Source organism: Bombyx mori, chromosome 15, assembly GCF_030269925.1.
Source record: "Bombyx mori chromosome 15, ASM3026992v2".
In the NCBI taxonomy this organism is placed as follows: domain Eukaryota; kingdom Metazoa; phylum Arthropoda; class Insecta; order Lepidoptera; family Bombycidae; genus Bombyx; species Bombyx mori.
Window position 1 is genome coordinate 14,326,911 of NC_085121.1, and position 25,181 is coordinate 14,352,091.

Below are 25,181 nucleotides of genomic sequence, written 5' to 3' on the forward strand. Positions count from 1 at the left end.
GATAGTAACCACATAACATCAGAAGGCCCATACTAGTCTATCTAATATATATATAAATGAATTGCTGTTCGCTAGTCTCGCTAAAACTCGAGAACGGCTGGAACGATTTGGCTAATTTTGGTCTTGAATTATTTGTGGAAGTCCAGAGAAGGTTTAAAAGTTAGATAAATATGAAAATGCTCGGAATTATATAAAAATAACAATTTTGTTTTTCCTTCGATGTGTCCCCCGTCGGACTGATTCCTTTTGTTTGTTTTATACAGAAGTTTAGGTCTTTTATTTATCGATTGAGGCGCTACAAAGTCTGCCGGGTCAACTAGTTTAAGCAATAAAACAAGAACTATGCTTGTTGGTTTAAATACGACGTAAGTATCTGAATCTAATTTATGCAATAATCGCAAAAGTTTACATCAGAAGACTGCCTTAATCTTTATCTGTAGTCATACACGACAATTCTCATTCATTCATTTGACGTCGAGAAATTATCTTAAACGAGATATTATTATCATATTTACATTTTGTACCTACTCAGATTAGGCTGAGGTCGACTTCATTTGACTTCTTATATAATTCTAACATAAAACTAACACCAAATTATTACCAATTAGGTAGGTACGTTAATTTTCTGCAATCTGTACTATAATAAAGAGGAACTTTATTAAAATTTCTTAGTTTACTTTTCAAGTCCTTTGTTTCATTATTGTCGTTGATAAACCACAATACATTGAAAATGAATGATGAAGGTTCCTTAATTTGTTTTTTATAACTTACCATATTTAATACTTTTATTACTTTTAATATAATATCTATTTACGGTTTTAAGTGGTGTTTACATTACCGCCATCTCGTAGTCCACATTAGAACTAAATCAAAGAAATTCAAGAGTTAGTCTTAAATTAAGTCAAGAGATTTTGTACTTTCAAATTTCTCAGTACTGAAAACTTATTACCTATTCAGAGTTTATTAAACTATAATTATTGTCGTATGTTTCAAAGTAAAGAAAACAAGTTTACAATGTAAAAATTTATTCAACACTAAACACTCGCAACAAGAATTGCTTGTACTTTTGCATGTTAAGTCTGTACCACAGTTTGACGTTTGGTTCTGAGCCAAAATCATTCAAGACAACGCCGCGGTTTGAACCTAGAAAAAAACACACACATTTAAAACTATTTTTAAAACTTATTTATTATTTCGTTTGCATTATCCGAAAATTTCAAATATTTTACAATCATCGGAGCCACGGTCGACTTTGCTTCTATTCGTGAAATAATGAATCAGAAACTAAACCGTAAAAACATTTTTAATTGCAAAACGAAATCATTTTTTCTTACACTATTTTTATTTCAAATTTATTAAAATTTATTTTCTATTTTTTAGTTGGATTTTCTATAAAAGCGTATTTTGTTAGTTTTTTTAAACTATTATTTCTTTTTCATTTTTTTACAATTAATTTAATCTCCCGTTTTTACAAGGACATGATAATGTTATTTCCCAAATACTTTATGCAGTATTCGTGGACCACAGTAGTAAGTAAAAGTAGTTTTAACTATTAATACTTTTGTTCTTTGACTAACTCGTTGGTGCATTAGTTAGCAATCCTAACTGTTGCGCCGAGGGTCGTGGGTTCGATTCCAACATCGGGCAAACATTGGATCATGAACAGATTTGTTTGCTCTTTTTCTGGTTCATTATCTGTATACGTATACATTTAAACATACATTACATACATACATAATACATAACATATACATATATGTATATATTTAAACGTATGTAAGTAAGTCTATTAGTCTTTGGTACCTATAACACTGGAAATCTTAAATTAGGGTTGGATGACCGTCCTGATTTATTCCCGACTATTTATTATTTTGTTGTATTAAGCTCGTATCCACAAAGAGATCGGGACGAGGATCATAGCAAACCACGACCCGAAATTACGCCAAATTATGGCTCCCAAAAATAATTACCGCATAGTACAACACTGTTGTTTGAGAAGACAGTCTCCTCAGCGATCGTCTCGTCCAGAGCTATGGCAACAACGGCAGGGTCTAGGGTCGACCAACAACGGCTTTTACTCAATGATTTTCGTTCGTAAGAATTCTGAGCTTTCATTATATCCGTATTAATTGAACCCAGAGTTTGCTTGCGCCATTCCTGTAAAACAAAACTATCAGATCGATACTATAGGAAAGTGTCAGTTGGGTCTATCGCGTGCGGTTTATGCCGGATCTTCTCAGTGGGTTGCCTTTCCGATCCGGTGGTAGATTCCGCGAAGTACTGCTCTTGCTAGAGCTAGTGTTAGCAACTCGTCAGGTTAGAGCCCCGTGAGCTCACCTAGGAAAAAAATCGCTTTATTTTGTTTATATGAAAAAGTAGCAGACTGTCCAATACTACTAATGGATAACTTGAGATATGACATTGAAATTTCAATCCCAATCGTCTAATGACTGTTTTAGTATCGAAATCGGAGCGTGCCTGCTTGCAGCGTGCAGCGTGCTCTATTGTCAGAACTGAATTAGAATTTGGGAAGAGTAGTAAAGGTGACGACTTTTGAGGACAGATTTTAGGAAATTATTTGGCAGGTTGGGATAACATTTCAGACGGCTGTATGGACCACATTTTTGATTAACAGCCGAAAACGCAGATCTTCTGAATCTGATAGCACACAATCTGTGCTAACAATATCTTAACTTGGGCAGACCATATTCAGGTACAGGCTACTGGTGGTAGGGTGTGTTGTGAGTCCGCATGGTTAGGTACCACTGCCCTGCCTAGTTTCAGAAATTCTGAAGCATTTATGCGTTTTGGTTTGAAGGGTGGCGCAGCCAGTTTGAACTAAAATCTGAGACTTAGAACTAATATATTATAAAGGCGAGCAGGGGTCTCTACGTTTTTGAAGTTAATTAGGCTAATTGACATCAGATGGACCAAGTTTCTTCACCCGTTTATGCAATACAAACATACATTACTAATATTCAACCATGTTCGGACTTGCGAGAAAGGCAGTATGGTGACTATATCAGGGCTTGCGCTTCTTGTCACGATGTGGTATGCTTCGACATCCATATCCACATTGAACTCTGGTTCTTTGTAGTCATCACCTGAAAGTTTCCAATCAATAACTGGCAACATGAGCACTCGTGAGTGAGTTCTGAACTTACATTGGAAGCTTTTTTGTTGCCCCTTTTTTTTGTTTTTTTTGTCCTTGTAGGCAGACGAGCATACGGTCCCAGGTGGCGAGTGGTTACCATCGTTCATGGACTTCAGCAATGCCAGGGGCAAAGCCAAGCCGCTGCCTACAAAGCTGTTATCATTTGCCATATTGTTGATCTAACACATATGCATTATGGATCGAACCACTGTTAATTAATATTCGGCGAAGCTATTTATCAAATGTGTAGATACGTCAACTTAAGCTACTGCATTTCCATAACTCATCCCTAATAGCATTTCTCTCTTCATATAACTTTTCCTTCTCAACTGTTTCCTGTCCTAGGCCTAGTTTTCCTCTACTTCTTCTACTGTAGGTCGACTTCCACCGCCATGTTTCAAAATGATTCTAAGAACTCGTCTATCATCTTCTTAAAGCTTCTGTTATATGACTTCCGTATTCATTATCAGACCGGCAAAATATGGTTCATATTAATGTATTATCATCTGGATTAAGTTTAATTGTAAAAAATTGACCAGGTATTTTAACGGTATTTAGCTCCAGTTCACGACCTCACATAAACGCAATGTAGAGCCGCATTTAATGAAAGGTTAAAAAGCTCACTAAAGTTTTTCTCTCTCAGTAAAGTTTAATCTATCTACTTACTGTATATATACCCAGCACCTATAACTAGGCGTGATAGTCGACTTAGGAAAAACGGATCAATTTTCACAGCCATAGCAATATTAGTCAAGGGACCAATAGCGATTATTTCCAAATTACCTGAAAGTGAAGAAGTGTAAAGAATAATAATAAATATGTTCTTTAAAATCAAAATGGCGAAGACGAAGCTATATTGTGATGTGAAGTCCAGAAGCTTTTCTGTCATAGTTTGTTGGTGATGTGGATATTGAATTTGCGTGCAAATTTCATCGTATTTCATATTCAGTCAGAGAGAAATCACAGGTTTCGGCGTGAAAGACTTTATAGGTCACTATGCCGAAGAAGTTGAGACTATATACTCTTATCTCAAGGAGGGCGAGGAAATTCACACGGTATGATGTCTATAGATTATGGACTAACTGGACTAACTTTTGGTTAGTCACTCAGTTGGTTACCCTATGCCAATAAAAAGTTTACTTTCTTCTTTTCTCTTTTTTCACTATAGCAATTTATCCAGTTGCCAGTAACGAGATCATAAAAGGCTTCAACTATTATTAAATATGAATGAAATAAGGTTGATTCATTTGAATTTTTAATCCGTTGGAAAGAAATTGAAACAAAAGTAGTGAAACGACATGTGATAAAGTAAGGTAATGCATGTAAATAGGAATTTACTGCGGCTTACTCCACGAGGAAAAACGTCCACTGACTGTTTAAAGATGCTAAATAACTCGTTGAAGAAACACCAAACTATGAAAATAAAACAATCCGCACCACTTCACTTCTCGGTTTCCTGCCAAAAAGTCTCCAAACATTATTGTAAAGTTCATCTACGTGGTAAAAATTATAAATATGAAATATTCAATGAGACCACCTGGATATAATTTTGACAGTTCAATTATACGAAAAACGGCGTGCTCCTTCTCAGCCGCAATGCTCTGGTATTCAACGTTCTCATGATCTCCCAGACCATCGTTTCCAAAGTAGAAGTCACTAACAGAACCTCCAATTAGTGGCTCAGAGCAGCCTCTGTAGATCGGTACCTGTAATTTCAAGGTTATTTTTTTCTTCCTCTATCGTTTTAAATAGTCGAAATTCCCCATGTAGATGGTAACTATTATGGTAAGATATACCTAAGATGGTAAATAATTACCCTTTACAATAAGAACAGATATAACTCATTTGTTTAACATTTTGCATGTATTTCTGAAAATTGCTTCGAATAACCTTTTTTGAGTTTGGCAAAGAAGGTTATTGCTGTTTAAAGTTTTGATTTATTAAGGTCTTAATGTATCTAGTCGTAATTACCCGTAGCGTTTTAATACTTACGACTACTGAAATAAAAAAATAAAAAACGTGTGGCACTCGGGAACTGCTGCGGTAAAGCTATTGCATAGCATTTTTCATCAACTTATGCAATTATAATTAGACAATGATAATTTAATATTAAAACAATAATAAAACAAGACCACGCTATATTAAACATTATTAAAAACAAAACCTTAACTGTCCCCTTCACACTTATAAGCTAGACCGCGCGAAAGAGAGATGGGTAGACTTTTCATGATGCGCATGCAGTGTGACGTCACGTCACGCGCTTATTCACAAACACTACACAATTAGTGCAACGTGTGAATGTGTTGAACGCGAGCTACATGGTAGGCGGAGTGAGGGGTGTAAGGTTTTTTTCGTTACGGAATTTCATGATTCGGTCATGAGCTTAAAAATAGTTCCACATACCCCCATGCCCCCTCGACATGGGGATCTCCCCCATTGTTCGATCCCCGGCCCAAAAAAGTGGACCTTAAGTAAATTAAGTGAGCTTCTTGTCCACTGCGCTAAAACCTCAAATGGTACCTACTGAACTGAAATACCATTGAAATCGTTCAAACTTATTACAAGCTATTTAAAGCCAAGAGTACCAGAATGGTTCCCTCAAAATCTACTAGAAACGTAGACAGATAAAGAATGAGATTGATCGACGATTTGATCAGAACTGGATACATATATCCGAAGGCTGTATGTAAGAGACGGAAATAATACATGAAAAAACTCACAATCATCATCGGGTTTCTTATGGCTAAAAATAATTTTATACCTTTTTTTATTGCTTAGACGGGTGAACGAGCTCACAGCCCACCTAGTGTTAAGCGGTTACTGGAGCCCATAGACATCCATAACGTAAGTGTGCCACCCACCTTGAGACATAAGTTCTAAGGTCCCAGTATAGTTACAACGGCTGCCCCACCCTTCAAACCGAAACACATTACTGCTTCACGGCAGAAATAGGCAGGGTGGTGGTACCTAGCCGTGCGGACTCACAAGAGGTTGTGGCGACTCACTTACTCGCCACTACTTGGGCAACCGCCTTACAATTCGACAAAATCGCTGTCGCTTATGAATTCAAGCAATCATCTATTATTGTTGTTCAACACTTCGAAATCTTAAGAAACTGCGGGCAGTACTCATCGATATTTGTTGTGCTACCCATCGTTCGTGTCAGTGCTTTACTACTCCTGTATGTTATTTCTTTACTGTACCACTCTTGTTATAGTTTGTTTGTGTACATACTTATCTACAATAAACTATTCAAAGCAGTACATATTATTATACTCATTGTGTAAAACATCCTTCGTGTCAGCGCCTACCTAATACAGTTAGAAGCAGAACTAATACAACTGCATCTACAAGGTCTTACCAGTAAACCATATCAAATCAACTCACATCTCTTCTGTTCGCCACACCCAATATTCTTTGACTGTTTACGTAAACTTGATCTTCATTGACGTTACCGTGTGTTGTAGTCAAACCTATGACTTTCGGTCTGGAATAAGAAAGAAGTAAGCTAATTGAATAATCCAAAGCTAGGATTCTTCCTTTATAACTAGTACTGAGGAAACATCTGCGTCCAGTTCTCACGGATCGCTTGGAGCCTCTGGATCTGTGGTTCTCTGTTGGTTTTGTACCGTATGTTCAATGAGGAGTGCTTTGATGATTTTTTTTGAGAGAATCCTGTCATTTCCTTTTTAAAATCGCACCCGTTTTCCACCGGTGCAATTCATCTGTATTACTTATAATAGGAACACAATTCTAAAACCATATAATACTTAAAAATTAAATGCAATCGTAAAAGTAAATATGGCCGTTATTTACAGGAATGTAATCGCTTTTCATGTATTTGCGTGTAATAAAAAAAAACCTTGCAACCAACGAGACTGAGCAATAAAATAATCAATTTGCACGCGTTTATATTATATTCAACGTCCGTCTGGTGTAGTGGTAAGTGACATGGTCACTACACTAGGGGGTCGCGGGTTCGAATCCCGCCAAGGGAAGATATTTGTATGATAAATACAAATGTCTTTTCCAGGGTTATGGATGTATATTAAATATACGTATGTGTATAATAAAAATCTTACATTTATTTCCGATATCTGGTACCCGTAACACAAGTTCTTTACGAACTTATCACGGGACCAGTTAACGTGGCGTGACTGTTAGTAAGATATCTAACATATCTAACATATCTTATTTTATTCTTCCGATACGTATTCATAATAATATAATTCAATTGTATCGATTTTAATGCGTTAGCTGCAAACAAATATGTAGTAGTAGTATGTATGTAGGTATAAGGCTGTGAAATTGCGATGATTTGGCGATTCGAAAACATTTTAGGTAGCCCACTGAGCTTCTCGCCGGATCTTCTCAGAGTCGCGATTCCGATCCGGTCGTAGATTCTGCGAAGTACTTACTACTTTTACTAGGGCTAGTGTTAGCAAATTCTCTCAGGTTGAGTTCGAGAGCTCACCTACCCGAGCGGGCGTAGCTGGAATCAGTGACGGATTATAGGTCCAGAGCGCCCTAAGCAATCACGTTATCGGCGCCCCTGTAACGGCCATAGATAGCCATCATAATACTATAAATTTTAACTAGTTGTTTTTGCAATTACGATGACGTTGTATCATCAAACCCTAGACTTTAGTAGACCGGGACCCTTGTATTTACGCTAATGCGCGAATGAAATACAAACAAACCGCAATATTGCATAATATGAGTATATCGATGCTTGTGCAATATAATCTATTATAGTTTTAGATTATAGATCAGTATTTAATTCTTAATCGTCGATATGTTACTTTCTTTATTTATTTAAAAATTCTGAGCTCGCGCGCCCCTTGTAACTACACGCCCCTAGGCACGTGCCTAGTTTGCCTTACGGATAATCCGCCTCTCGCTGAAATTGCCCCCTAAGCTACCAGCGAACAGGTAGAAAAAAAAACATTTACGGCAAAGGCAATTTACGTTCAGCAATCACGTTTTTTAATAATCGTGTACTTTATTACGGAATGCACAAAAACAAACCTTTGATTTTAGGTTATCGATCTAATATACATTGGCAGATAATCACATACCCATTGAATTTCTCCTCATACAGCAGCGCTGTGAATATCGCTAAAGAATCATCGGCACCTCCGTCGTGGTCAATGAGGATTCTGGCTTCGGTGACGTCATTAATTCGAGCTTCCGATTTACAGCTAAGAAAAAAAAAAAAAACATATATATTTCCTTTAATTAAGCGACAGCAAAAGGAACGTCTTCATCTGAGCGGCTGTCATATCTCGATGCACCGACAGATTGTCGTAATTGTTCTTGTATATATTGTTGTATAGGCAGTTATATTATTCGCCTGATGTATACAGCTGTGTAAGCAACTTATTTACGATGAACACAGTGGCTTAATGAAGGGTCTCCTTGAGCCAAAAATTTAGGTCAAAGTAGAGACAAAATAACATTCAATAATATTATAATACACTAGCGACCCGCCCTCGCTTCGCTTCGGAAACATTAAATTTTATTATTAATAGCAGAGTCCCGCGATGTTAACCGCGGTATGCGCCACACACCTTGAGATATAGTTCTAAGGTCTCAGTATAGTCACAACGGCTGCCCCACCCTTCAAACCGAAACGCATTACTGCTTCACGGCAGAAATAGGCGGGGCGGTGGTACCTACCCGTGCGGACTCATAAGAGGTCCTACCACCAGTAATTACGCAAATTATAATTTTGCGGGTTTCATTTTTATTACACGATGTTATTCCTTCACCGTGGAAGTCAATCGTGAACATTTGTTGAGTACGTATTTCATTAGAAAAATTGGTACCCGCCTGCGGGATTCGAACACCGGTGCATCGCTTCAACACGAATGCTTCGGACGTCTTATCCGTTAGGCCACGACGACTTCAATCTTCACTTCTTCTTAGTGGGTCGCGTTTCCGATCCGGTGGTAAATTCTGCGAAGCACTGCTCTTGCTAGGGTCCGCGTTAGCAACACTCCGGTTTGAGCCCCGTGAGCTCACCTACACACGTTAAGGTGAAGCTGAAATAGCCTCTCAAGTCTATCAGCATAGTTAGGAAAAAAAAATCTGCGGAGCGACGTGCACACAGAACCGCATTCAAACCAAACATGCAGCATTCAAACCGATCAATCTTAGAAGATTGAGCCTATCAAGATTTTTTTAACAGAAGTAAAATAAACAGTTAAATAAAAAAAAATTAAAGAAACTGTGATGTTTCTGGTTTGAAGAATATATTATTTTGGGAAATTTCCTAATTACATTTTTATGTGTACACACAGGGCCGGATTTAAACTTAATGCCGCTCCTGGGCACCGGAAAAAAATCCGACCCAATACTGGAATTTTAACTAAACTTATAGATTATTTAATTTTGTTTAAAAAAATTAAAATAACTCCTTTATTGCGGAAAATTTTCCCTTTTTATGTCATATACATATTCCAAAAACATAAATAAATATTTGTTTTTTTTCTAACAATTATAAATTTTGACTAAGGGTGGCTCATAATTATATTACATAAAAAAAACGAATTAAATTTCTTTAATTACAGAAAATAGAAAAATCGATTTTTATTTTAAATCTCCAAGGAAATAAATTGATTAAATCATTTTGATTATTAATTTTTACCAAAAGTGCCAACATTATGATTCACAAATAATGGATGAATTAGATTTCTTGAATTATCAATTAAAAAGAAAATTATTGATTATTAGAATTTATGTAATTTTATTGAGCAATCTTGATAAGACTAAAAAAAATATTTTTACTTTCAAAATTTTGCCGCCCTAAAAAATTTGCCGCTCTGGACACTTGCCCCGACTGCCCCTAGTGTGAATTCACCACTGTGTACACAATAATAATTGTTGTAAAATGTGTATGAAGAAAAAACAGTAGTGTAAAGCATTGCTTATTTCAATGCGGAATTCCTTCCAGCACAGTCCCTAATGAGGAAAACAAACTGAAGGTCACTTTGATAAAAAACAATGAAGGAAGTGAAAACTTATAACTTAAAATTTTAGTATTTAAACATCAAATTTCACCATGAAATTTCACCAATTTGTGGAGTATTAAGCGGTAGGCAACGGCTTGGCTCTACCCCTGGCATTGCTGAAGTCCATGGGCGACGGTAGCCACTCACCATCAGGTGGGGTGTATGCTCGTCTGCCTACAAGGGCAATAAAAAAAAAACCATAATGCCCATGTTTTCCTTGTCGTCGCTTCAAAGCAGTGTCGTATTTTTTTTTCTAATATTATTCAGAAACAATTCAAAGATTTTTTAACGGAGTGTTGTCTTCTAAGACGACTATCCATGCGTGGGATTGAGAAATGGAAGATCTGTTATTATGTTAATGTGATAGCTAATTAGGCCGACGGTTCAAATCTTGTTATTTGTATCTTTTATGATCATTACAATAAAAGACCGTGAAGCAGTAATTGCGTTTCGGTTTGAAGGGCAGGTCAGCCGTTGTAACTATAATGAGATCTTAGAAATTATATCTCAATGTGGGTGGCGCATTTACGTCGTAGATGTCTATGGGCTTCAGTAACCACTTAACACTAGGTGGGCTGTGAGCTCGTCCACTCATCTAAGCAATAAAAAAAAGAAAAAAAACATATTCTCTAAAATATTTTGCCCGTTTTAACTATATGAGTTGAAAATCTCGGATAGAAACAGCTAACTATCAGAAATCCTTCGACAAATATTAATACTCAGGGCTTCAGTAGTTTTTTTAGATATTTCAAGCTGTACGATATTTCGGGTGAAAATCCCAATCCAAATACGAAACGCCGAAAAAAGTCTCAACATAATTTTTAAGAAAACAATTAAATATAATTTTGTAACTTTTTGAAATTTAAAATACATAGAAATAGTATAATTCATAATACCTAAACAAAGCTTTATAAGAACGCTATAAGAATAAGTTAAAAAGTTTTATTAAGAAAAAAATTAAGGAAAAAAAATTGTAATGGAGAAATTTAAAAATGAAAAAATATATGCGCAAACGTCATTAACAGTAATCAATTACTGGTTATTTTTATAATATAAAAATTCCGGCATAGCACTTCGGTCACATTAATCATAATAATATCTGATCAGAATACGAAAACCTTACCTGAGAAAAAAAAATAACTTAACCAAATACACGAATATTCTCGAATACATTTCTGCAAAAACAAATACTTCTGCCGTTCGTAACCACTAAAAGAATAATATTAACGCTTTCAAATACATTTAAGCCAGTAACTATGTTTACTTGAACATAGATATGCGTCACATCTATATAATAAATATGCTAGTCAGTGGTTTCGCGGTGGATTTATTTAAAAAACATACTTATTTCGGATATTTCCGATTTTTCGGATTTTTCCGAATATTTTCATTATTTGATACAAGTATGGCGGGTATTATCATCACACTAAAAATAATACACAGGTTTGTGTATGGAACATATCCGCTTAGTAATAAAAAAAAACAACAAAAAAACGGTGGTGAAGTCAGAAAGGTCTCTAATTTGCGAGAAAACGTGGATTTAATGTTGAAACTGTCTCATCGAGACTTCTTAACACGTTAACAGTCCCTATACAAGCGTTCCGAAACACGCCATATGTCCAAGTGTGATTATATATTTTTTGGCCATTATTAGATGTCCACCTATCGGCTGATGCATTAAAAGTAACAAAATATGGTCGTTGACCCCGGATATACCCGTGTACAGCGGGCGGTACACGGACTTATGAATTAAATTACCGGGCACCTTTAACGTGTACCACAGGCTCATGAGTGTTCCCGTAGACGTATGTATGGTTAGTTTATTACCATATCGATGGGACACATCCGCGGCAGACTACTTTTCTGCCAATACATACCCTCAAACACATAAATATAACATGAAGATCTATAAACTATGGTCTGCAGAACACTTGGGGATACCAAATTTACAATGGTCAAAATGTGCAAGTTTTTGGTTTGGATACCTCCGGAAGTATAGTAGTAACATTGGCAGAAGGTTTACTTGATGAAGGTCGCTGCATGATAACTGGCAAATACTACACGAGCGACTCTTTGACAGAAGTTATGCTTCCTCGCAATACAGACCTCTGTGGCACAGTCAATAAAAAGAGAAAAGGTTTACCGAAAGAGAGAAGGGAGAAAAGCATTCTAGCAGCACATGAAACGTTCAAGTTCAAGTTACGCCGCTGAGAAAAACAATTGTTTTTGAGTTTTTGGGCAAGAAAGAATCTCGATTCATCCGAAGACGATGCGCGGGATGCTGCCAAAACCTTCTTGATGAAGGTCGACTTGCTCCATATGCACAGGCCAAAGCCAAAAGGATATCAACGCAATGTAAAATTTGCAAAAATTTGTTTGTTTTTCTAAACTTTTAGTTCACCAATTAAAATTTGTATTTTTTTTCTAGGTTTTTTTATGTCGTGTTGCTATACTAAGAATTTTTAAAAAATAGGTCATGTTTTCGACTATTTCCATTTATTAGATCCTTGGCCACAAGTCCACAAAGAAAAGAAGAAGAAGAAGAAGAAGGGTCGTCGTACCCCCTTTCGGGGGCACGGAACGGGCCTCGGGGCAAACCCCACTGCCCGGAACGAAGCTCCCTGCCACACAGGGCAGGGGTGAAATGTTGCAAGACGGGGTTAGGGGGGCTGTTCGTATGCGCGCTCGGCGCACTCCACATCGACAAAAATATATACATAAACATAATACGATGGGCTTGATCTTAAGCGACGGCTTGATGCCCGCGGAGGAGTACCCCCGGCGCCTGCTGCTGTCCTCTGCTTGATTTTTTTTTTTTTTTTTTTTTTTTCCTTAACTACTAACTATAACTAACTAAAACTAAACTACAACTAACTATTAACTACTACTATTTACAATATATACAAAGCGGGACAACAGTCAGCACCGTGGGGCCCGCCACCGGCCCCATGCCGCGGCCCCACCTCTACAAGTTAGAGGAGGAGCCGCGGCACTAGTTTAGCGCTCACCCGCTAAGGGCTCCCCAGAAGGGGAAGACCGTCGCGGGGAGGGACCGACGTAGATCACTCCCCTTAAGGGGGAGTGGTCCACCCAAACGGGCGGTAGAAATGGGTCCCCATAAGGGGGCACCCCAACAGTGTGGGGGGAGATGAAGAGTGTGGACAGCTCAGTCCCATGGGGGCACTCATTATGAGCACTCCCATATCACTCCGGTTAAGCCGACTATCTTACCATAGCCGGGGGTTCCAGTAGCTCCCTTGGTAGCGCCTGACCATCAGGTGGTCTGGCGTGCAAGGGAGCTATATTGTGGAGATGCTCGTGGGGTCCACCGTCAGCCCGCTCGTACATATTACGAGCTAGCCTCCGAATGAACTCCTCGAGCGACTCCACATCTAGATCCCGGGCGATTACGTCATTTCTGACGTAACGCCCTGCTCCGACTATCGTGCGAAGAGCCAGATTCTGCTGGGCCTGTAACTTCACCCGCATGATCTGCGGGATGAGGTGATACCAGGCCGCAGCTGCGTACGTGATACGGGAACGAACATACGTCTTGTAAATGCCGAGTCTAGTCCTGGTCGGCAACCTAGAGGCCAACACCGGCCGGAGGAGAAACCTCGCATAGCGGGCGGCCGCCAACGCCGACTTGGCGTGGGCGGTCATCCTCAAACTCCGGTCGATACTGACTCCCAGGTATCGGACACTGGGCCTAAACTCGACATTGACTCCACGGAGACTGAGCTGTCCTGGGACGGCTCTTGTGCGGACCGGACCGAAGAGGATAGCCGCGGTCTTCCCCACGTTGACCGCGACCCTCCATCGGTCCAGCCACTGGGGCAGTAGGTCCAACAGCCTCTGCATCCTCGAAATGGCCGCAGAGGGGAAATTAGAGGACGAGAAGTAGGCGCTGTCGTCGGCAAACAGCGCCAACTTCACGTCAGCTTCCCACGATTGGAGGTTGCCCTCAAGCGTGGGAATGTCGTTGGTGTAGAGAGCGTAGAAGACTGGTGCCAGGACGCTTCCCTGGGGAACTCCGGCCGTGACTGGGCGCACCGACGACTTTGCGCCCTCGACCGCGACAAGGAAGGATCTTCCCTCCAGGTACGACCCCAGCAGTCGCACATAGGCGTGCTGGAGGTCCGTGTTCTGCAACAGCTTGTAGATCAGTCCCGCATGCCAGACACGGTCGAAGGCCTTCTCGATATCGAGAAAGACTGCGGCCGTGTACTGGCGCGCGTTGGACCGATCCGCCAAGTGGAGCATAACGCGGACCAATTGCAGCGTTGTCGAGTGACCGCTGCGAAACCCGAATTGCTCGGGTCTGAGAAGGATGTGCGGCGACACCCTTCTCAGCAGCAGCCGCTCGAACAACTTGCCCATATGCGACAGCAGAGTGATCGGACGATAACTGGAGGGATTTCTCCTATCCTTGCCGGGTTTGGGCAGGGCAATAACCTTGCCCAATTTCCAAATTCCCGGGAAGTGTCCTGTGGACAGAATGGAATTGAACAGTCGTGTCATGAATGACACGACCGTTTCGGGGAAATGGAAAAATGCGAGGGAGGGAATACCGTCCTCGCCCGGCGCCTTGCGCCTCTTCATCCGCTTGATGGAGAGGCGCAATTCACTGGGAGTGATGAAGTCACCATCTCCCAACGGTGGCACCGGGGAGGAGAGTAGGCTTGCTACGCTCTCTTCCACCGATTGGTGGAATGCGGCCTCTGAGGGTGCAGAGTTATTTGGAGCGAACTGCCGCTCCAGCATTACGGCCAGGACATCGGCGCGGGCCTGAGCCGAGAAACATCGGTTGCCCCTCTCGTCCACGAGTGGACAAGTCGGGGCAGGCCGATTTGAGAGCTGGCGGCAAAGTCGGTGGAGGGACACGGACGAGGGGTCCTCACGGGCCTCCTCGATCCGTTCCTCCCACGCATAGCCCCGATAGGAGCTAATCTTCGCCGCCAACTCCGCTTCCAGCTCATTAAGCTCGCGCTTGATCCTGGGACAAGAGTTGTCGCCCAGAGCCTCCTCAGGCCCCTCTTCCGGCGAATAATCGCTTTCAGATGGGCCGGGAGTATACCTCTGGGCCCGCCGCTGGGCACAAGAGTCGTCGCCTGGTCGATCGCTCCCCTGATGGAGTCGACAAGGCGGACTGCCGCGTCGTCGACACCCTCAGGGGTGTTGGGGTCCTGAATTGCGGGAAGGTCGACTAGGCGTCTCTTAAAGAGCTCCCAGTCGACCTTCGGTCGTAGGGGCGAGGTCGCAACCCGGGTCAGCCCCATTCCCAGTGTGACCAGGATAGGGAGATGGGGGGTACCCAGGTCGTACAGTGCCTCAATAGTTAAGGAGCACCGTAACCCCTTATGAACGCACACATCCAACACGTCGGGCTGGAGTTGCGCGGCGGTCGGAATGTGCGTGGGTTCGTCGGGGCCGACCACAGAGTAGTCGCCCCTATCGGCATCTTCTAACAGCCGCCTGCCCACTGCTGAGTTCAGTCGGGAGCCCCACGCGATGTGCTTCGCGTTGAGGTCCCCGACCAGCAGAGCTGGGCGGCTGTCGCAATTCAGGACCCGTCTTATGTCCCCGGGGTGAAAATCAGGCCCCGGGGGTCTATACGCGGCGTAAACCCGCATATCTCCCCCCGAGGTGTGGATCCTCACACCGATCGACCTTGTCGATGTGAAGGCCAGCAAATCCAACTGATCATGCACCACGTCTCGCCTGACGAGCGCCGCAGTGCCCCTGAACGGCGTCCCGGCAGGACTCACCTCGTCACGTCGGTACATGAAGTAGTTTGGAATCCTGAACACATCCCGAGGACGTAGCTTGGTCTCCCCCAGGAGCACAACCTCCGGGTTGTACTCCCGGGCGAGAACCAAGAGATCGTTCTTGCGGGTTTTTACCCCGCCGGGGTTCCAATAAATGATGCGCAGTTCCTGGCTAGCCATTGAACTGCGCAATCATTCGGTAGAACCCCGACAAGAGAGCCCCGAAAGGGCTGGCTCCCGAGGCGATCTCACGGATCACTCCGGAGACCACCTCGGACAATTTCTCCCAGAGCGCGAGGAGCCATGCAGCAAAGCCGGCAGGTTGTGAGGCCTGCCGACCGCTGCGCTGCTCGCGCTGAGGGCGGGGAGGAAGAGGGGGCTGAGATGTATCCGGCTGGGTCTGAGGCAAAATTTCCCCAGGCTCAGGCAATGGATCGTTGGCTTGGTTCTCGATCGTTTGGGAAGGATTAATATCGACCTCCATAGTTGTAGGATTTGGTGCAAATGGTGCAGATAGAGGGGGGACTGTAGCGGTCTGAGGCAAAATTTCCCCAGGCTCAGGCAATGGATCGTTGGCTTGGTTCTCGATCGTTTGGGAAGGATTAATATCGACCTCCATAGTTGTAGGATTTGGTGCAAATGGTGCAGATAGAGGGGGGACTTCAGCTACAAGTAATTGTTTTTGGAGCTTTCTTCTTTCTTTTTTCTTCCTGTTCTTTAGTTTATTTTTTAGGGCCTTTTGGTTTTTATTTGCTGGCTGTGATAGACTGGCAGCGACAGTACTGCGGGGGGCAGGTTGGGGTTTAGGACCCTGCCGCGGGGTATTGGCTTCTGCCATCAGCGTTGCCGCTGACGGCTTGGCCTCCACCACAACGGCTGGGTGGATGATCAAGGACTGGGGAGGGGGTTGGGGCTGGGAGGATTTCCCTTTCCCTTTCCCCTTCCCCTTAGAACTTGAGATGAGGACGGGAGTACCGGAGCCGGATGCAATTCGGCCCGTGGGGCCCGAGGTACCGGAGGGGGAATGGTGACTCCCATCATCCTTGCCCTTCTGCGAAAGACCGGGCACCGTCTGTCGACGGCAGTATGGTCCCTTCCGCAGTTGGCGCAAGAAAACGGGCCATCCCTCGGCCTCGGGCAGTCCGCTACTACGTGCTCTTCAGCACATCTAACGCAGCGGACCGCGCGGTGGCAGTTGGAGGATGCGTGCCCAAAGGCCTGGCAACGATGACATTGCGCAGGCCCTCGACCTGTACGCCATCCCTCCACTGACACCCCCGGCAAGTACAGCAGCTCTTCAACTGCGTACAAGCGGGCGAGGTCGTCCTTGGAGAGGTGGTCCAAGGCCACGAAAAACACGCAGCCTGGCCTACCCCTCCTGGCCTCGATACATCGGGCATACCGGGCCGGGAAGCCCAGCTCTCTTAGGGCCTGGGTTACGTCGGCCGCATCGGTATCGACAGGGAGGCCCCGAACGACTACCTTCGAAGGAATGTCCTCCGCCAGGGCGTAACAGTACCATTTAATGGCACTGTCCCTGGCAGAGACCTCCGATAGGTAGGCCTGGACCTCCCTGTACTCCTCGATCGACGACGGGAGAAATCGGAACCCGGCGCCGTAGGGTCGCGCCGAGGGAGCTCTGCCAAGCCGCTCCCTAATGGCCGCCATATGGCGAGGCCAATTAGGGAGGGCCTCCACTACAATTGGTGGGTGACGGCGTAAGTCCACCTGGGCACGACCCCTCGACCTCGGGGGAGGGGCAACTTGGGCTTGAATAGAGGGCCGTTTGGGGCCGGATGATTGGGATGCAGCCATTGCTGCATAGGATGTGGATGGTTTTGGTTGGGAGTGTTGTGATTGAGATTGAGCAGCGTTACATGGATGGGAATGGGTAGCCTCAAGGTCCACGTACCTCGTTGATTCGAGGTTACCTGCCGTGCTGCTTAGGGCAGGGGTACCTCGAGGTCGGACCGCTGGTATGGGAGATATGGGAGGTGAGGGAGAACGAGGGGGGGTTCTCAATTGCCTTTGGGCTTCCGCCGCCCTGGCAAGAACCCTTGGTTTAGGTATCGGTTTGGCAGGAGGGGAGGGAGAAGGGCTGCCACTGGATAAGGGAGAAGAGGATGATGATGTGGCAGGGGAGGAGTACTCGTCGCTGCCACTCTCTTCCTTGGACCGTGGTGACGGTCCTATCCTAGGGCGCTTATCACCCGCCCCAGATGAACCCTGGTCCGACTCGGACCTGGCCTTCCTCCGAGGCCGAGGTATCCCCGAGCGATCTGCCGGAATTGGAAAGGAACTTTCCCCCGACCCGATCCTCGGAGACCCCCGGGCCTCCGAAGAAGGTCCAGGCCTATTTGCCGGATCAGGGTCCATACGACCTGAGACAGGAATGAATGAAGGGCGGTGGGCAAAAATGACTGCCGCCGCTTTACGTCCCTTTCGGGATGGGCCGGGAGTGCTGATTATGGGCGGAGACGAAGCCCCACCAGGCATGATTTGGCTATCCTGTCTGGTCACGCGGTCATCAGTGCTCTCACTGGAAGGCCAGCCGTTGGATGAGTTATGTTGACCTATGTCACAAGGCCCTATCACCTTCCCGACGTAAGGTTGCAAATGGTAAAAGAAAAAGGAAGAAAATTTAACTAGTTAATGTAATAGCATAAAGTAAATTTAATAAAGTAAGGGGAAATATTTATATCAAATACTCTAATGTGAAGTGGAATTAAGCCGCCTTCTACTAACTAAATGAAAAATCTAATCTAAATTTATAAACTAAATAGACGAACACAACTTAAGACACAAGAATGGCCGCGCCTGCCGGCTCCAGGAGCGTGCTATTGTACCAATGTGTATACTAGTAACTGTAATTTGTATTTATAGATCTAACTATCTTCAGAGTTAACTGCAAACTATCAAAATAAGGAATAATTAAATAAATTAATAAATTAATACTAACCGCCTATCTAATTATAATAGCAACGGAATTATTTGAAAAATGATATTAATTATAATAAGTAGCAATAATAAAACCTAGAAATCTACAATTTAAGTACTTTAAGAAAACAAGAAACAAAAGTTCAATAAAGAGTAACAGTGGCAACAATAAGGGCACGGAAGGGGGCCGGGGTCCGATCCCTCAGTCCGATGGCTCACAGGGCCGAAGACCCCCGATTCAAGATCTCAAAACGAGTTTTGAGATCAATAAACCGAGAGGACCACAGCCGAGGGGACCACAGACATCAGAATCACACCACCGACTTCATCAACCGGCACTGGGCCTCACCAACTGTTCTAAATTATAACTAAATATGTACATCTAATAAAATAATATTATACAGAACTACTTACCAAAAACAACACGACTGGAACCTAGAAAGCATGCAACCATCGGTGATTCTACAGTTAATAAGGGAATGCAATAGGGACAACTTATGACAGGTGGTCGGTATGCCAGATTATACTAAATTGTGAAGTAAAATTAAAATTAATTGGTAAATAAAAAAAATATAACTTCAAATGTGGGTAGAATTGAAAAAAAAGGTAAAAGTACGCTATGTAATTAAATTTTGTTTGAGCAATTGCTCCTATTAGCTATCAGATAAGGAAACTATTGTATGTATTATAAGGAAATTAACTGATCTATTGTATTAATTACATATGAATGGACGAATAATTTAATAAACAAAAGCGAATTAAATCAATCAATATACAGTATGGATATAGAAATTTGCTAAGACAACAATCAAATAATGAATTAAACTAAACTAAAACTAACCTACCTGTAAGGGCTCCGACGCCGCAAACCTGTGAAAGGATTGGCCTGTCGGGTGTTAGTAGCAGCCCCTCCTAACCCCGAAGGGTAGGGGAGGACTGGGAATAGACACGGGCGGCCAGACTCGATGGCGCTCACGAAAACCGATTTTTATCACTAGATAAAATGGCTTCGCAGCTTTCACAGGCTGATCTACACCTACCCGCAATTAACCAATGTTAAGGAATAGATGGTGTCGATCACTTACCTGTTCCCGGGTCCTTCGTCTCACTGTTCGGGGCGTTTCCGCTCCGAGACAGCAACTCCAGATTAAACACGCACACACTTGGGCACACACAATTGTACAGCACTAAACAATCGGGGCCTCTTAGCACTGGTGTCCCGGGGAGAACAAAGAAAACACTAACTAATTTGACAAGTCCGTGGATCTAGGCCCCGTAGAGCAACACATCGGCTCGTGTACCTCATAGGGTACACGAACTCGGCGGAACCGCTCACCGTGTACCACATACGTAACACCGGACTGTTAACGTGTTAAAGGCCTCATCACTATGCGAACTGCTAACACAAACTCTCTTGGTCCCATAATAAATTAATGGTGCCCGCAACTATGTCGTCTTCATTGAGAAATAACCGTGAAAGGCAACATAAATAAACAACACTTCGATGACATCTACTTGAGTCTAAATTAAGCGACCTTGGTGGCGGACGAATTTTCAATGATACTTTATTATGTATCGTTGAAAATTCGTAGGTAAAGTCATTTATTATTTCTATTTGTATATATCTGTGAACGAGCCGATTATCAACCTGATGTAGAGTGGTTTCCGGAGCCACGAGTGGTAAGTTTCCATTGTATTACTACGGGATGTCTCCGTAGCTGCTGGTCAGGCTGAGGAACCCCGGTAACCGTACTCGAACCCCGGTAACCGTACTCGTCGAACTCGACAAAGAGGTCGCCGTGCAACCTAACCCATCCTTCAGCTCGCTGAGTTTCTCACCGGATCTTCTCAGCGGGTCGCGATTCCGATCCGGTAGTAGATTCATTCGCGAAGCAGTTGCTCTTGAGTTGTTAGGTCTCCTTCGGAGGCGCTCGGGCAGTTGTTAGCAAATCCCACTCCTTCTGGCTGAGCCTTTGCTCGCCCACCTGTCCTGGTGAAACTGGAAAGGCCTCCGGGCCACTAGTAAATCTTATATTTAAAAAAAAAAAAAGCTGCTGGTCAGTTTCGAAGTCATCCAATCCCGTTTCTGCAGAATAGCCATTGGAGCAGGGTAGTAAGTAAGGAATGTTGATATTCACGACGACCTAAATCTAGAACCAATACGTAAGTGGCTTATGGAAGCGTCAGAACGCTACATTGATAAAGCGGCAAGACACGATAACCCTCTTATCGTGGCCACCGCTAGTTACATACATACATACATATCTGACCCAAGCGATGGGGTAAAGCAAAGCCACCGTCATACAAACGTGTCTTGTCGTATCTTCCGAATCAGCTCTCAGTGCTTTTAGGCTTCTCTGGTTGCTTCAAGCACCGGTCAACGTTCCAGTCGAAATCTTCGATTACGACTAAGAGTTCGACGTACAAACTAGCCCACAGAGCCCGCTCAGTTTCTCATAGGATCTTCTCAGTGTGTGCGATTCCGATCCGGTGGTAGATTTCCGAAGCACTGCTCTTTAGTCAGTATTAGCTTTTTAGGTCAGTGTTAGCGATTCTCTCAGGCTGAACCCGTGAGCTCACTACGTTCCGTAAGTAGTTGCAATAGCACCTAATCCTACCAAAGATAAGGTAGTAAAAACATGTAAATAAAAAATTAAAAACACGTATGGTACTCGGGGACTGCCGCGGTAAAGATATTTATTATATAGCATTTTTTTATCAACTTATGCAATTATAATTAGACAATAATAATTTAATATTAATCAATAATAAAATAAGACCGCGTTATATTTATTAACATAAGCAAAAGCAAAAAATTAACTGTCCCCTTCACACTAGACCGAGAGAGAGAGATGGGCAGAGTTTTCATGATGCGCATGCAGTGCGACGTCACGCCGCGCGCTTATTCACAAACACTACACCAGCGCAACATTGTGATTGTGTTGAACGCGAGCCACATGGTAGGCGGAGTCGGGGTGTAAGGTTTTATTTTCGTTACGGAATTTCTTGATTCGATCGCCGCGTTTAAAGCCCGCGACCAAAGCTATGCAATACCTTAAAAATCTCTTGAAAATGTCCTTAGTGAGATTCAGGAATCTGTCAAATATTTCGCGTTTTGTGGTAATTACTCGCTACGCTAATAATGTTTGGACAGAGGAGATAAATAATTGTTTTAATCTTTACTGATTTCGGTATATTGTAAATTATAAACGTTAACATATTCGCAGATAGATATAGTTTTCAAAAAAAACACACACACGAACTCCATACTTATTACTTTGTTTCTCGTGTGATGTAGCTCTTGGTATGGTAGTAGTAACGTGGTATGGTTATTTCAATTCAACTTATGCTTCAACTATTGTACTGTTATATTAAACACCTAACTAATATATTTATGAGATTTATTAATATTTATGAAGGCAGCGTCTTATTGTGCTGATCCAATCCATCACAGACGGTTTTCATGTTTTGATGTCACTATAAGATAATATAATTTTGATATGTTAAGAGACTTACTTAAATTGTATAGTAACTGTGTCACAGATTATCGCTTCGACGAGCTCACGGCCAACTAGATGTTAAATGGTTACCGGAGCATGTAGACATCAACAATGTAAATGCGGATATGCATCTTGAGACTTTTTCTAAGTGCCTTCCTACCCTTCAAACCCAAACGCAATACCTCCTCACGGCAGAAAAGGGTAGGATGGAAGTGCGGGTTAAGCCCTACCACCAGCCTACAGCATTACCACCTTATCACCATTAGGAACTTTTCTAACGAAAAAAATCGGTTGTCTGTAAAGTCGGTTTACTGACGATAGTTGAACGTGACAACGTCATAAGAAAATACTGATGGAATGATTTCATTTTTCAATTATCGCAATTATCGTTGCTATAAACAATTGACATCACATTCCTTTTCACTGAACTTCATACTTGACGAAAACATGTAAATGTATTATTGTATAGCAGCTATCCACGCGAATGCTTCGCTCACTCAAGTAGGAGAGAGACAGATGTCGAACGCTGCCGAACGCGGAGTCCGATTGTGCCTCTTTGTCGCTCGTTGCGCGCTCTCGCTTGCACTTCAAGCCTTAAATGGAACGCCTCAGAGCGAGGTAACGTCGCATTAGTCATGTTTTTTCGTGCGTGCAGCCGGCTCCATCGAATTATAAGACGTTGTCACGTTAAAAAACATACAATTTTTATATTACCTTTTTTTGCCAAAAATCAACCACCCCGACAAAGCTAACGCCAAAAAAACCACTATTATACTGATCAACAGAAATAAAATAACACGACGATTCATACTTCGAACGACACGTATGAAAAACACATATTATAAAACATAAAAATAGTTTTTAACACAACGTTAAGATTGTACACACATCAAATACATTGTTATCTATGAGTTATTTGATGTTTACATATTAAAGGATTACGTACCGTCTCTGACTAGACGCAAAAAAATTAATTCAATTTTTGACAAAACCGCAGTCGCTATAAAGCTCATAATCGCATAACAAATTCGAATATCGACGCTTACGACGACGATAGTCTTAAAGGATTATATCCGATCGAATTCCACAAATCATTTTAATAAATGGCTCGATTTAAATCTTCAAGTCACTGTAAGTTCTAATGCTTTACCATGGATTCGCGTTTGAAGGCTGGGACAACTGACAATACTATTGAAAAACGGATCAAAAGTTACATGGGTGGATTGTGGCATTCACATTAAAATATCTATAGGTTCCGGTAGCCACTGAGACGTGAGAATGTTAACTCGTTAATGCAATTTTATAAGCTTCGTCTGAGCCGTTATGGGAACTATGATTGGCTGGTAAATGCACTTTTCTTGACGTCTTTATAAAATTATACCATATGACCTTGTAGTTGACAAATTTTTGATAATACATATTCGCTGGTAGCCGAAGGGGTTATTCCAAGCTTCTCGCGGACAGGTACTGGTGGGTTTTACTGGTGGTAGGACCTCTTGTGAGTCCGCGCGGGCAGGTACCACCGCCTTGCCTATTTCTGCCGTAAAGCAGTAATGCGTTTCGGTTTGAAGGGTAGGGCAGCCGTTGTAACTACACCGAGATCTTAGAACTTATATCTCAAGGTGGGTGGCGCATTTACGTTGTAGATGTCCATGGGCTCCGGTAACCACTTAAAACCAGGTGGGCTGTGAGCTCGTCCACCCATCTAAGCAATAAAAAAAAGGTAGGTGAGCTCACGGGCTCAACTTGAGAGAATTTTCTAACACTAATCCTAGCAAGGGCAGTGCTTCGCTGAATCTACCACCAAATCGGAATCGCGACCCACTGAAAAGATACCGATTAACGATAGTTTCTTCTTCATGCCCTTATCCCACTATATGAGATCGAAATACCCTTTTTTTCCAATCGGACCCATCCTCTTTCAAACAATCCATTCAAGGTTCTTTTTAGGACACCCCCCTTACATGTATTACCGTCTATTTCAATACCTTAAGCATATAATGGTTCAGCACTGTATCCCAATAAAATCACTTTTCATTACCTGCTAAGATTTTGTACATAGATTTTCATACACAACCGTTTTTCAGTAACAGAAAAAAAAAATAAGAATAGCTTATTGTGTAAGTACAAAATGTGTGCCTTATCTTACAAATTATCTTTGTTGGTGTTATTTAGATAAAATTTCTGTAAGATGTGTGTGTGTGTATGTCGAGTGACATTGTTGTCGTTTTTTCTTTGTTTAGGAAAATTGACAGATGAGCTGGTCCTATCTGGTATTAACCGGTTCCCAAATACCTCATCACAGACACAGACATTATCACGATTTGACTCAGTGACAGCTTCAGGAGCCGCGATCACTCACAAAACAGCTTAGTCTCGAACCAACGCCCATACGACAGCGGCTTGGCTCTGCCTCTGGCATTGCTGAAGTCCACGGGCGACGGTAACCAATCACCATCTGGTGGGCCATATGCTCGTCTGCCTACTATGGCAATAAAAAAAATACATTTTCATTATTTTCATGATATTAGTTTCTGATGATTTAGGTATAATTTATTTAAGTTGACATGTATTGTGTAATGACCATGAAATTTGTTGGGAAAAACGTATCGGACCTTTAGAATTATAGAGACCCGACCCAAAAAATGTGTTTTTGGAAAACGTCTTTTTTCCCTACCTATGCTGATAGCCTTGAGAGGCTATTTCAGCTTTACCTTAACGTGTGTAGGTGAGCTCACGGGGCTCAAACCGGAGTGTTGCTAACGGTGACCCTAGCAAGATCAGTGCTTCACAGAATCTACCACCGGAT

The 25,181-nt window shown here is 42.5% G+C and overlaps 1 protein-coding gene across 3 annotated transcripts; it reads right to left on the minus strand.

Moving 5' to 3' along the window:
* Positions 1 to 1,008: 1,008 nt before the first annotated feature.
* On the minus strand, positions 1,009 to 24,457 carry LOC101746887 (uncharacterized). 3 transcript variants are annotated; one of them, XM_021353370.2, is made up of 8 exons: positions 24,414 to 24,457; positions 8,233 to 8,355; positions 6,542 to 6,641; positions 4,692 to 4,860; positions 3,821 to 3,937; positions 2,968 to 3,104; positions 1,971 to 2,157; positions 1,009 to 1,143 (listed from the first exon to the last, which is right to left on the minus strand). In XM_021353370.2, the coding sequence occupies exons 1-8, from the start codon at positions 24,440 to 24,442 to the stop codon at positions 1,025 to 1,027; spliced, it is 981 nt and encodes a 326-aa protein (XP_021209045.1). In that variant the 5' UTR covers positions 24,443 to 24,457; the 3' UTR covers positions 1,009 to 1,024. The 3 variants fall into 3 exon arrangements, with proteins under 3 accessions (XP_021209045.1, XP_021209044.1, XP_004923030.1); XM_021353369.2 differs by lacking the exon at positions 24,414 to 24,457 and adding an exon at positions 23,087 to 23,278; XM_004922973.5 differs by lacking the exon at positions 24,414 to 24,457 and adding an exon at positions 11,291 to 11,590.
* Between the last annotated feature and the right edge of the window lie 724 nt (positions 24,458 to 25,181).